The sequence below is a fragment of the Eubalaena glacialis genome, chromosome 4 (genome assembly GCF_028564815.1).
Source record: "Eubalaena glacialis isolate mEubGla1 chromosome 4, mEubGla1.1.hap2.+ XY, whole genome shotgun sequence".
Classification (NCBI taxonomy): Eukaryota; Metazoa; Chordata; class Mammalia; order Artiodactyla; family Balaenidae; genus Eubalaena; species Eubalaena glacialis.
This window is the reverse complement of record NC_083719.1, coordinates 174741344-174752534: the sequence shown is the minus strand read 5'-3', so window position 1 is coordinate 174752534 and position 11191 is coordinate 174741344. Positions and strand designations below refer to the sequence as shown.

At 56.8% G+C, this 11191-nt stretch overlaps 2 protein-coding genes across 2 annotated transcripts; both read right to left on the bottom strand.

Annotated features, from left to right (window-relative positions):
- Positions 1 to 754: 754 nt before the first annotated feature.
- CCDC194 (coiled-coil domain containing 194) lies at positions 755 to 4090 on the bottom strand. The gene is made up of 4 exons (XM_061188665.1): positions 3767 to 4090; positions 1898 to 1994; positions 1377 to 1509; positions 755 to 905 (listed from the first exon to the last, which is right to left on the bottom strand). The coding sequence occupies exons 1-4, from the start codon at positions 4088 to 4090 to the stop codon at positions 755 to 757; spliced, it is 705 nt and encodes a 234-aa protein (XP_061044648.1).
- A 3080-nt stretch (positions 4091 to 7170) lies between these two features.
- BST2 (bone marrow stromal cell antigen 2) lies at positions 7171 to 9757 on the bottom strand. Its single transcript, XM_061188666.1, has 5 exons — positions 9318 to 9757; positions 8467 to 8521; positions 8127 to 8187; positions 7741 to 7859; positions 7171 to 7501 (listed from the first exon to the last, which is right to left on the bottom strand). The coding sequence occupies exons 1-4, from the start codon at positions 9582 to 9584 to the stop codon at positions 7760 to 7762; spliced, it is 483 nt and encodes a 160-aa protein (XP_061044649.1). The 5' UTR covers positions 9585 to 9757; the 3' UTR covers positions 7171 to 7501; positions 7741 to 7759.
- Positions 9758 to 11191: the final 1434 nt, after the last annotated feature.

Below are 11191 nucleotides of genomic sequence, written 5' to 3'. Positions count from 1 at the left end.
CTATAGGGTATTATGTTAACTGAAGTAAGTCAGGCTGAGAAAGACAAATACCGTATAATCTCACTTACATGAAATTGTTGCTATTTTGATGACCTTTTCAGAATTTTTCTCATTTGATCCATTAGTATGGTGAATTTTATTAACAGACTTCCAAATACTGAACCATCTCTGCGCCTCAGGCATAAGTCACTTTGTTATGGTGTATCTTAAAAATGTGTTACTTGGTTCTCTGATAAAATTCCATTTGGGAGTTTTGTACCCTCTTCATAGGGAGAGGGGTCTGTAGTTTTCCTATTGTGCCATTTTTGTCAGCTTTTGGTGTCAAGGATATGCTGGCTCTCACCATTCCGATCACTCATTTTACAGGCAAGGTAAACTGAGGACCAGAGAGGAGAAGTAACCCCTTCAGGTCACTCCGAGGTCAGGGCTGGACCCTAAGTCTTCACGTCTGTGGGATGAGGGCAGCACTGTCCTTGTCCTTAGAGGGGACTTAAGTCCCAGCTCTGCACTATCTCACCTTGTGACCAAATGGGCCTCAATTTCCCCATCTGCAAAATAAGCACTAGATGGTCAAGGAGAGAGGGTCGGGTCTTCTTTCTGCAGTTTCCGTTCAGGGCGGCTGTCGGTCGAAAGCTGAGCGTTGATGGGTGTCGACTGAGCATCTCATCCAGCGTGGGTACCTCTGTAAGTGTCCCAGCAGGGCCCCCAGTGTCTGTCCTCGTGGCCTCGAGCCCTGATCCAGCTGGGGTCTGACTCACCCTCGTGCGCGCCGCGCTGGTCGCCTGCAACCCCCGGAGGTTCCCGGGCGAGAGCGCGAGCGGGGGCTGGGCCGAGGTCGGGACCCGGAGCGGGTCCGGGGGTGTGGCACTCTGCGCTGGGGGCCCGTCTGGGCTTCCAGGGCGTAACTGCCGGGAAGGAGGGAGGGTCCCGTCAGCACCTGGGCCCCCCTTCCCCAGAGACCCTCCAGCATTCTTCCGCCTTTCCTGGGAACCCCCCCTCCCCAGAGATCCCATGCTCCAGGATCCCACCCCTGGCCATTTCCAGGACCCCTCCCCAGGGACTCCCAGCCTTTTCCCCAGAAGCTCCGCCTCCAGGCCCCCGGCCCCTCACTCGATACTCGATTTTTCTTGCATCCTCCACTTGCACTCCCCGCCCTCCCCGGAGCCCCCAATATGCGCCCGACCCCAGGGACCCATGCCTCCAGAGTGCCGGCCCTAACGTGGGGGATTCCCGTCCCCAAAGAGCGCCTCCCCCGCCCCCCAGGTTCTAACCCCCTGACCTTCACTTTGACTCTCCACAAGGCCCCGCCCACATGGGCAGGGGCAGGGGCATGGGCTCGCCCTCCCCCGGACCCTTCCCGCCCATCCCTCACTCACACGTGCTCGCGCAGCGCCGCCTCCCGGGCTGCGCAGGCTTCACCCTCGGCCTCCGCCGCGCTCGCGCGCCGCTGCACCGCGTCCAGCCGCTGCGCAGACTCCGTGGCCACCGCCTCCCAGCGCGCCAGGGCTTCTGCGGGCGCAGGGGCAGAATCAGGCTGGAGACCAGGCTCCTGCCCCTCGCACACCGGCTCCGAATTCATAGTCTGCCTACTATTTGCGTGGTTTATTTTATTTGAATTAAGTTTGTGTGCTGTTTGCCTGACCTTTACGTGTTATTTGCATAGCTTTTCATAGGTTTACATTACTTTTGGGAATCTCTACACGGCGTGTGCATATTTTGTTGTATTTGCATTGTTTTCTGACATTCGCATGACCTTTGTATATTATGTGCATTTCTTTCACAAGTTTTCGCGTTCGTCTGCTTTACGTTTGCACCTGTACGTGTCATTTGCATAGCTGGGAACCTTCTAGGCTCCTCCCACCTCTAGACCTGCCCACCACTTTGCACCCCAACACACCTGTCAGCGCCCCGTTCTCAGCCCCCATCTGGGTCCCCTGAGCCTTGGCCTCGTCCATCTCAGTCTTCAGTGTCATCAGTTGGGTCTGAAGCCGACTCTGCGGAGTGGAGGGGAAGTGAGGGGGGAAGGGGGAGGGGGGGAGGGGAGAAGGAGTGAATTGGCCCCGCCCTTTCTAGGGGAGACTGAGACTACACTGGTGTTCCTTGAGCTTTATTTGGACCTTTGGGGTCCTGTAGTTGTAAAACACAGACGTGGCCTCTGAAGTCTGGGGTACCGAGTGGTGACAGGTGCCTGCCTGGAAGGAGGTCTTTGTCCAGGTCAAACGGCCCCTACTCCAGGCCAACTAGATGTAGAAAAGGTTTAGCTCTGCCGACAGGATCTGGTTCCAATCCTAGCTATATCTAGACTCACGGACTGGGGTTTCAGACCAGCACAAGCCAATTTGGTGGTTGACAATTGGGTTTCTAGGGTATACTTAGTCACCTCTGTGAGACTGTTACAGTAGAAGTGGAAAATGGGGTTTTTCTTTCCTACTAACAAGCCGGGAAAACAAAGGAATGAGTGAATGGCTATAGAAACAGCAAAAGCAGGCCTATAAAAGTTAAGCAATCCTAGTTTCACTTTAACTGTTACTAATCTGTAGTGCATGCAACTAGAATTGTCCTACACAAAGCTAATTCCTTAATCACTCTCTGACTCTGTGAATTATATCCTGCACCTGGCATTCTTTTCTCCCACACTCCCTTGTAACACTCCCTTGTAGCTTTCCTCATTTCAGAGAGAAGGTCACCAGCGATAATCTTGGAGATGACCACACCCAGTTACGGAGCTGCCTGATGTCAGCTGTGGCCGTTTTGAAATTTCCCAGAAGAAGAATGCAAGTCCATCACTGCCTTGATCCTTATCACCTACCCCAGACTACAAGCCCTGACTATAAGACTTCTCCCTATTCCCCCAGAGAGGGGGGCACAGTTTTTTTGAGGTGCTAGCCTGCTGTGTTCCCTCTTTGCCTGGCAAAGAAATAAAGCTACTCTTTCGATTTCCTCCAAAACTCTGTCTCCGTATTTCTATTTGGTACTGGTGTACAGAGGCCGAGATTTCGGCAACAAGACATTCTGCAAAACCACTGGCCTGGCTTCCTCAGAGAATCCTCCATCGAGAGGCAGAGACAGAATTTGAACCCAGTGCAGGCTGCTCTTAACCTCGGCTACCCCAGGCCTTTCCCTTAGGCAGTCAGGAAAGGTGTAGGGATGAATTTTCAAAAGGCATGAATTTTCAAAAATTCATACACTGCCCAACCTCTGCTGCGCCTGGGACACAGGGGTACACAGTAGTTAATAAACGTGAATGGTTGGGACATTGAGGATGATTCTTCTGCGAGGCCCAGGGCTGGGAAGGGTTAAGGAAGGGTTTGAAGGGGGTGGCAGGAGGAAAAGGGAGGACCTGGCTGGTACCTCCCCCAAGAGGCCAACTTTAGCCTCCTAATTACAGGTGACATGAATGTCCCTCTCTCGAAATAGGGCTGCTGTACACTGGCTGGGAGGTGGGATGTTGAGTGGGTACCTAGGGGGAGGGTTAGCACAGGGCCTCCCCAGGTGGGCTTAGGGGTCTGAGGCTTCCCTAGCCTCCACCAGTGATCTGGCAAATAGCAGAGGACAGTGGCACCTTCTTGGTCAGAAGGTAGACTCAAGGATGAACTGGCATTGTAGGAGTTGGAAGGAATCACGTGTGTATTCTTATTTGCCTCCCTCAATTGAAGAATGGCGGAAACCAAGGCACAGGGCCGGGGAGGGGGGAGCCCCAGGGATGTGTGTGCACCCTCTCCCCCCCATATTCTGGATTCCCCAGCCCCCCACCCTGCCTACCTACCTGGCGGCCCTCACAGGCCCTTAGGGCCTCCTCCAGCTCCTGTCGGACACCCTCGGCCTGGTTCAGCTGCCTGGTCAGGGCCTCCTCGCGCTGGGCAGCCTCTGCCAGCCGGCGCCGAAGTTCCTCGACCTCGGGCACCAGGTCTCCAGGCGGCGCCGTGGTGTTGGCCCCTGGCTCTGGGCAGCGAGGCCTCCGGGAGGCCGAGGCGGCCAGATTCCAGGCCAGCAGGGCTGCTCCAGCCGCCACCGCTGCCAGGAACACCGCGGCCCCGCACAGGGCGAACACTCGCCTGGCGCGCCCCGGCTCCGGCCCCGGCTCGGCCATGCCACCGCCGTCCACAGCTCTGGCCCCAGACGGCCACGAGCATTTAATTGGCACCTTGGGGCGCCAGGGACACCCACGGTTCCGCCCTGCCTGGCGGTGGCTTCAAGTTTGTTGGGAGGGGCTGGACCCACGCCAGGGGCCAGGCCAGGCTAGTGGAGCCCAGGACAGGACTGGGGGGTTCCTGGATTCCAGTCTGGCATCTGCATCCCACGTGACCCTCTGAGCCTCAGTTTCCCCCTCTGTGAAGCGGAGATGACAGTAGCTCCTGCCCCGTAGGACTTTGTGGGAATCACTTGAGCACATCTGCGCAAAAGCACCCATTTGCACAGGGGGCACTTGGCGAGGGTCTGGGGGTATATTGTCCCTATTCTGTTCATGGAAAGACCAAGCCTAGAAGACGGGAGGCTACTCAAGCATTTGAGGTCGGCCTGGCTCAGGCTGCCACACTTTTTGTGACTGGCTGTGAGGACCAGAGGGTCGACGCAAGGGTGGATCGGTCCCATCTCCCTGCCCGTTCTCCACTAGGCCACCAGGGGGCGATCTTACAACGTGAATCAGATCCAGGCGAGTTTACACCGTTCCCCAGACTTCCCTCTGAGTCATATCCTCCTCCTCCCCCTCCGCCCTCTTTCCCCTTATCTCCTCTTGGCCCTCCTCCATTTCCACCTCCCTTTCCTCCTCCTCTTCTTCCCCAGCAAGGCCCCTAGCAGGTCTGTGATGTCACTTCCTGCTCTTAGCCCCCTCCAGCCCCCTCCAGCCCTCCTCAGCGCTCTTCAGGCCAGCGCATTACTACCCCAGGGCTGCGTGAGAGCCCTCTCCTCCCTCTTTGCCCAGTTAACAGTTCCTACCAGCTCTCCCCTGTCCACCAGTGTGTCTCCTCCTCCAGAACCCTCCCCCTTCCCCACTAACTCAGGCCCCTTTTGATCAGCTCTCTCAGCTCTGCTGTCATTTTACCTGTGTTTGGTTCCTGGCTGCCTCCCCCATCAGACTGGGTGAGCCCCTAGAAAGCAAAGCCTGCACCTGCCCTGTTCACACTGCCACCACGTGGGCCTGGCACACAATAGTTGTGCAGAAATGTGAGCTGAGTGAACACTATGAACTAGAATCTGTGTCCCTCCCTGACCTGCCCCGCCCCCTCCCCGCCACCCAGTTCCACATTAAGAAACCAGAGCCCAGAGAGGCTAAGTCTCAGGCCAGGGACACACAGCAGCCACAGGTCACTGCCAGATTCCTGCTGAAGCTGGAATCCCCCCAACAGCCAGCCAGGGAAGAGGGGCATTTTTAGGAAAGAGAGACGTTTATACCCTGGCCATTGGGTGGGAATTTAGGGGAAGAAATTGAGCAGGTCAAACCCCGTAATATTGGGGCAAACCTGCCCCCTCCATCAGCAAAACACAGCCCAGGTATGGTGGGGGTGGGAGGCGGAGCTGTTTTGGGACTTTCCAAGCTGGGAGCCCAAGCTGGGTGTTGCGGGGGAGGATGTTGAGTGGGGATGGGAAAGGACTGAGGTCACGTGAGAAAGGTTTGCTTCCCGGCAATCAAGAGAACCTGCTGGAAGCAGAGGGTTCCATTGCCTGAGCAGCTGAGAAACCCTGAGAGAGTCCAGTCACTTCTCTGGACCTCAGTTTCCTCATCTGTTAGATGGGGCTGCCGATGGGGGTGGTGGTGAAATGACTCAGTCATTGTAAAGGGACTCCATGGGAGCAACTGCGGAGCCGCCCTGTGAGCTGGGGACACAGAATTGACGGGGACCCAAGCCTCACCTTCTAGAGCCGAGGTTCTCACCGGAATTGATTCTGCCCCCCAGGGGAAACTTGGTAATGTCTAGAGGCATTTTTTTTGTTGTCACAACCTCGGGGTAAGGTGCTATGGGCCTCTAGTGGGTGGAAGCCAGGGATGCTGCTCAACATCCCACAGTACACAGGGCAGGCCCCACAGCAGAGAATGGTCCAGTCCAAATGTCAAGAGTTTGGAGGCCGAGAAACCCTGCTCTAGAACTTCAGAGTGGGGAGCTGGTGCTCCGAGCAGCAGGTGGAGACTAGCTGAGGCCATGAGGCAGGAAGGAACTTGACAAATCAAAATGCAGAGAAATGGTCACAGGGGGTGGAGCAAGAGGAAGTTAGGGGCCGGGGGTGGGGTCGGGGGGGCGTCAGGGGGGCCTGTGGCAGGGATGGGGTTTGGAGGGCCCTGGGAGGACAGCGGGAGCCATGGAGTGGGGGGCCCGACCATCTGGGCTCGGGACCATGTCGAGGGCAGTGCAGAATTCTGGGAATTCTGGGCAGATGCAAGGGACCTGCCCCCACCCCCAGCCATGCACAAGAAGTTGCCCGGACAATAGTCAGGATTCCAGGGGAACTTGGAGGAAGGTAGATAACAGAGGAGGAAGGAAGTATGGGCCATGGGAGGATCCAAGAAAGTGGGTTGAAGGGTTTATCAGATGGTAGGCTTCAATTTTGAACACCTTCCAATTTTTTTTTTTTTTTAGCCGTGCCATGCAGCTTGCGGGATCTCGGTTCCCCAACCAAGGACTGAACCCGGGCCACGGCAGTGAAAGCTCAAAATCCTAACCACTAGGCCACCAGGGAACTCCCAGTGGCCTTCAATTTTGAGAAGCAGAGAGGCTTTCTGGAGGAGGGGCTCCCAGAGCTGGGTACTGCAGGATGAATAAGAGTTTGGGGGATGGAGGAGGAGGCATTGTGACACAGGCCTGTGTGTGTCTGCAGATCCAGGTTTGATCCCAGCCCTGCACTTTCTGTGGGAAGGGATTGGGAACCAGGACAAAGTGTCCCTCATCACAGCCTTGGTTTCCTCATGGGACCGCCGCCATCAGAAGATCCCGGCGAGATGAGAGCAGAACACTGCAGGCAGGCTGATGAGGGTGTAGAGTTCTTCAAGACGATCCAAATGGAGAAGAGCGCTGGGGAGGCAGTGGGGTGGTGACTGCCAGAAACGCAGGGATTCCTGAGAACATTCTAGAGCAGGGAAAGCTGGATGTGGATGTCAATGGGTGTCCACCCTGGCCCGCAGGGCAGGCCCCAGATGCTTGGGGGTGACACAATAACACTCCAAAGACTTGAGAGTAAAGTTTTTCCCCCCCTAGAGGGGTGTTTACTTTTTTGGAGCCCAAAGACCCCAGAAGAAAGTGACTTTCTAGAAACCGTGTCAGCAAGAAGCAGGTGCCCCACCTTCCACCCCCGTGCCCTCCTCAGCTCTAGGGCAGCCTTGGGCCAACTCCGCTACTTCTCCATGCCCAAGGTATCCCTCCAGAGCTGCCCCATGGACCCCTTAGGCTACCCCATCCCCCCTCTCCTCCCCACAACCGTGTTGCCATGTGGTCCCCTCAGAACGGGCCAGGTCAGGAAGCCTCAAAGGGGGAAGCAGAGAGGGAACCGGACCAGTCCAGGTTGTGGCCTAAAAGACATCAAAACTGGGACTCAGAGGCAGATACAACACGGGCTCCGCCCCCCCAAACCCTGCCCCGCTCCAGGACCGCCCCCCCATCCCCTCCCTGCTCACTGGGCTCTCCCTCCCTCTCCAAGATTCTTCTCCTCCTCGGTGCCCAGCCCTCTGCCCCGCAGGTAGGCCACCTCCCCAGACCGTGACCCATCCCCGACTCCCATCCTTTCTCCCCCGAGCTGCCCCCTCCTTACCGGCCGGCTTTCTGGGACCTCAGATCAGCAGAGCCTTGAGGACCACGACCACGACCACAGCGAACAGGACGCTCCAGCAGCTAGAAGAGTTGTTCTCAGCTGAGGCCTCACTCCCCCTTCTGGAGTAGAGATCGGGACAACTCAGGCAGCTGCCGGGCCGGCTCCAGCAGCTGGAGGCTGCGCCCCCAAGAATCTCCACTCCTCCCCCACCAAGTCACTGGGGAGGAGAGCTGGCAGCGGCCACCCCATGGCTGTGTGACACAAGGGACAAGGCTGGGACTTAAACTTTGCCCCTTGAGCAACGGGGTTTTTCGAAGCCAAGGGTGTCGCGAGTCTTCGGGGTGGGGCGAAAGGGGAGTGTCCGGGGGGGGGCGGTCTTCTCGGACCTCAGTCGCTGCACCTCCTCCAAAGTGTCTTCCAGCTTCTGGTTCAAAATGTTGACCTCTCCTGGTGGGGTCGGGTACAGAATCAAGGGGCGCGTCAACACACTGACCGCGCCCACTCACCTGGCTCCAACCCGGGACAAGTCCCCGCCTCTAGCCCCGCCCTCATTCAACCCACGCTGGGAAACCTGGCGTGCTCCCCTCTCTGCTACTCCAAATGGAATCTGGCCCCATCCCTCCCTCCCGACCCCAACCCTGGGACCCTCCCTCCTTAGTCCTTTTCAATATCTGGCCCACCCCTCCGAGCCGCCTCCGTGGAACGCTGGCCTTGTGCTTTTCTCACCCTGAAGCTCCGCCACCCGTGCCTGCTCCATCTTCAGAGAATCCCTCAGGGTCACCTGCGACGCGGGGGTGGGGGTGGGGTGTGGGAAACTGGACTTCTGTCCTTGGGCCCTGGACCCCTCCTTAGGCCCTGGGATCAGAGGAGCTCGGGTCCAAACCCCCTTCAGTTTCCACTCCGACCGTCCCCTGCACCTCAGTCTCCCACCTTGAAGAGTGGCCACAACCTCCCACCCTCCCAGGGCCACCGATAAGGGTGTGATCCTCGAAATGGGAGTTTTGAGGCCCTCCCCAAGAGAATTTGGAAGCTCCCCATGCCCAAACTCTAGGAGAAGTTTCCAGATCCGCCGGGCTATTGCCCAAGAAGATGGAGAGGTCCTGCCAAAACCAGAGCACAGGGGGGATTTCGGAGTCCAAGTAGAGGTCCAGTGGGAGTTTCAAGGTTCCCCCATATCAGGACACAGATGAAAATTCCAAAGTCTCTCAGGATGCAGTGGAAGTATCAACAGCCTCTTCTTTCTTTGGGACCTGGAGAGGTCCCGATCCCAACCCCTAGAGGGGACTTCTGCTCCCCCAAGACTGGGGCCCGAGGGGAGTTTCTAGCTCCCACACACCAGTGCCCTGGAGTCTGGAGATTCCCCCATATCCTAGCAGGGATACTGAGGCCCCTGATTTGGGTGCTCTGGGGAGTTTTAAGACCCCACCCCACACTAGCACCCTGGAGAGAGTTTAGAGGTCTCCAAACCCTGGTGGGGACATCCAGGGGGGAGTTTTAAGGTCTATCTTGATCTCCACGTAGACCCTGTAAGAACCCCCGCAAGTACAGGGCCCTCTCTAGGGGGTGCAGTGGCTTACCACCGTCTGGTTGCAGGTGGCGGCCTGGACCTCCATCTTGTGTAAGACTTCCTGGGCCTGGGTTAGCTGGTGCTGCACGTATCGAGTGAGGTTCTGACACTCCCGCTCTGCTTGGAGGCCATCCGTGCAGCCCTTGCTGTTGGCCCTGACAGCGAAGATGATCAGGGGTACGAGGATAACCGTCAGTGTCACCAGGAGCAGCAGAAAGCACACGCACCGCGGCAGCTTGCCGCAACGCAGCAGCGACTCATTCAAGTGGTCAACCATGGGCACAGGGCTGTAGTGATACAAAGTAGGTGCCCTCTGGATCTGCCCGTAGGGACTGGACGGGAGTTAGGGGAGGGTGCTGGAATCTCCTCTGGGCTGGGGCTACCCCCTTATTAGCATAGGAGCTGTGCTGACCAATGACAAGTTCCAGCAGGATCCTCTGACTTGGAGATACTTGAATGGGGAATCTGCAGGCAGAGCAGAGCCCAGGCTTTCTGTTTCGGTTTCCTGTTTCGCTTTCCCAGAAAAAGAGGTGGGTTGTTTCTGCCTAATTATGGCCTCGGGACTTCTGGGTTGGTTGCTGGTCGGTGAGATCCTGTGGGAGGGAACTTGGGCTACCTGCGACACCCCATCTCAAGTCCCTGCCCTTCTCCTTCATGTTTCTGAGGGTGACCACTGCAGTTACTGAGTGCCTAGTGCATGCCAGCTTTGTGTTCATCTGTACCACGACCTGAAGAGGCCGAGGGCATTTTTGGTTCCCAAGTCCCCAGCTGGGGAAACTGAGGCTGAGAGGTGACTAGTGGATGGGGGACAGGGTCTGGGTCTGACTGAAGAGGCTGGGTTTTGAATTCAGGGGTCTCCCTGGTGACCTAGCAGGGGTTCACTTAGCATCCCTGCCACTCCCCCTCCCCCGCCAAGGGGACCATAGGGAGCCATGGAGGATGTCAGAGGAGGGACCATAGCCTGTGGGAGCGGGGAGACGATCTGGATGGACCCACGAGACTAAGGCTGCAGTCCCCCCATTTGGCCACCAGAGGCTGCCCCAGCCAACAAACCAGGTCCCTGTTCTAGCTCCACCCAGGAACCAGCTCCTACTTCCACAATCTGCCCCTACCACCCCAGGACTCCACATAAACCCTCTGAACTGTAAGCGAGCAGGACCCTATGGGGCCTTCCCTGGGCAGGCTCTTCCCCCATATCTTCTGCTTCAGCTCCTCTCTGAAGTACCTAAATAACAGTATCTAATGCACATTCCTGAGTTGTTTTTACAGAAGTGAAACGCCTCCCTCACCAAATGGAAGATGTTAACTACTTGATGACCATGAGCATGTAGCCCCCAGACCTAGTGGTGCCTAAGGATTGATCATGTTAACCCCTGTGACACCACCCTGTTACATCACCATCAGCCAATCAGAGAATTGTGCACGAGCTGATCACAGACCCTGTGACCAACACCTCCCCTCCACCCCCCGCCCCCATACCTGGCCTTTAAAAATGTTTTGCTGAAACCCTTTGGGGAGTTCAGGGTTTTTCTGAACCCCGAGTTCACGAGCCACCCGCCTCCTTGCATGGCCCTGTGATAAACCTTTCTCTGCTCCAAACTCTGACGTTTTGGTTTGTTTGGCCTCACTGTGCGTAGGGCACAAGGACTTGCGCTAACAGAACCTCAGTTTCCTCATCTGTAAAGTGCGGCCATAACAGGGGCAGCCTCAGCAGGAGGGGCCCGTGAGGAGTTTTGAGTAAAATGCTTTGGCATCCAGTAGGCACTCAATGGATGTGTGGATGGCTGTGTGGCTAAGGGCAGAAGGAGAGGTGGGTAATGCAGAAACATGGCCATGGAGCGAGGAGCACATTTTGAGGAAAGATGATCATGTCCATCTGGAACA

Excerpts from the sequence above, each read along its gene's own strand:
- CCDC194 (XM_061188665.1), bottom strand. The coding sequence starts at position 4,090 with ATGGCCGAGCCGGGGCCGGAGCCGGGGCGCGCCAGGCGAGTGTTCGCC. Across the intron at positions 1,995-3,766 it reads GGGCCTGTGAGGGCCGCCAG|AGTCGGCTTCAGACCCAACT; the intron begins GTAGGTAGGCAG and ends TCCACTCCGCAG. Across the intron at positions 1,510-1,897 it reads TGAGAACGGGGCGCTGACAG|AAGCCCTGGCGCGCTGGGAG; the intron begins GTGTGTTGGGGT and ends CTGCGCCCGCAG.
- BST2 (XM_061188666.1), bottom strand. The coding sequence starts at position 9,584 with ATGGTTGACCACTTGAATGAGTCGCTGCTGCGTTGCGGCAAGCTGCCG. Across the intron at positions 8,188-8,466 it reads ACGGGTGGCGGAGCTTCAGG|GAGAGGTCAACATTTTGAAC; the intron begins GTGAGAAAAGCA and ends CGACCCCACCAG. Across the intron at positions 7,860-8,126 it reads GAGGAGGTGCAGCGACTGAG|AAGGGGGAGTGAGGCCTCAG; the intron begins GTCCGAGAAGAC and ends TCTCTACTCCAG.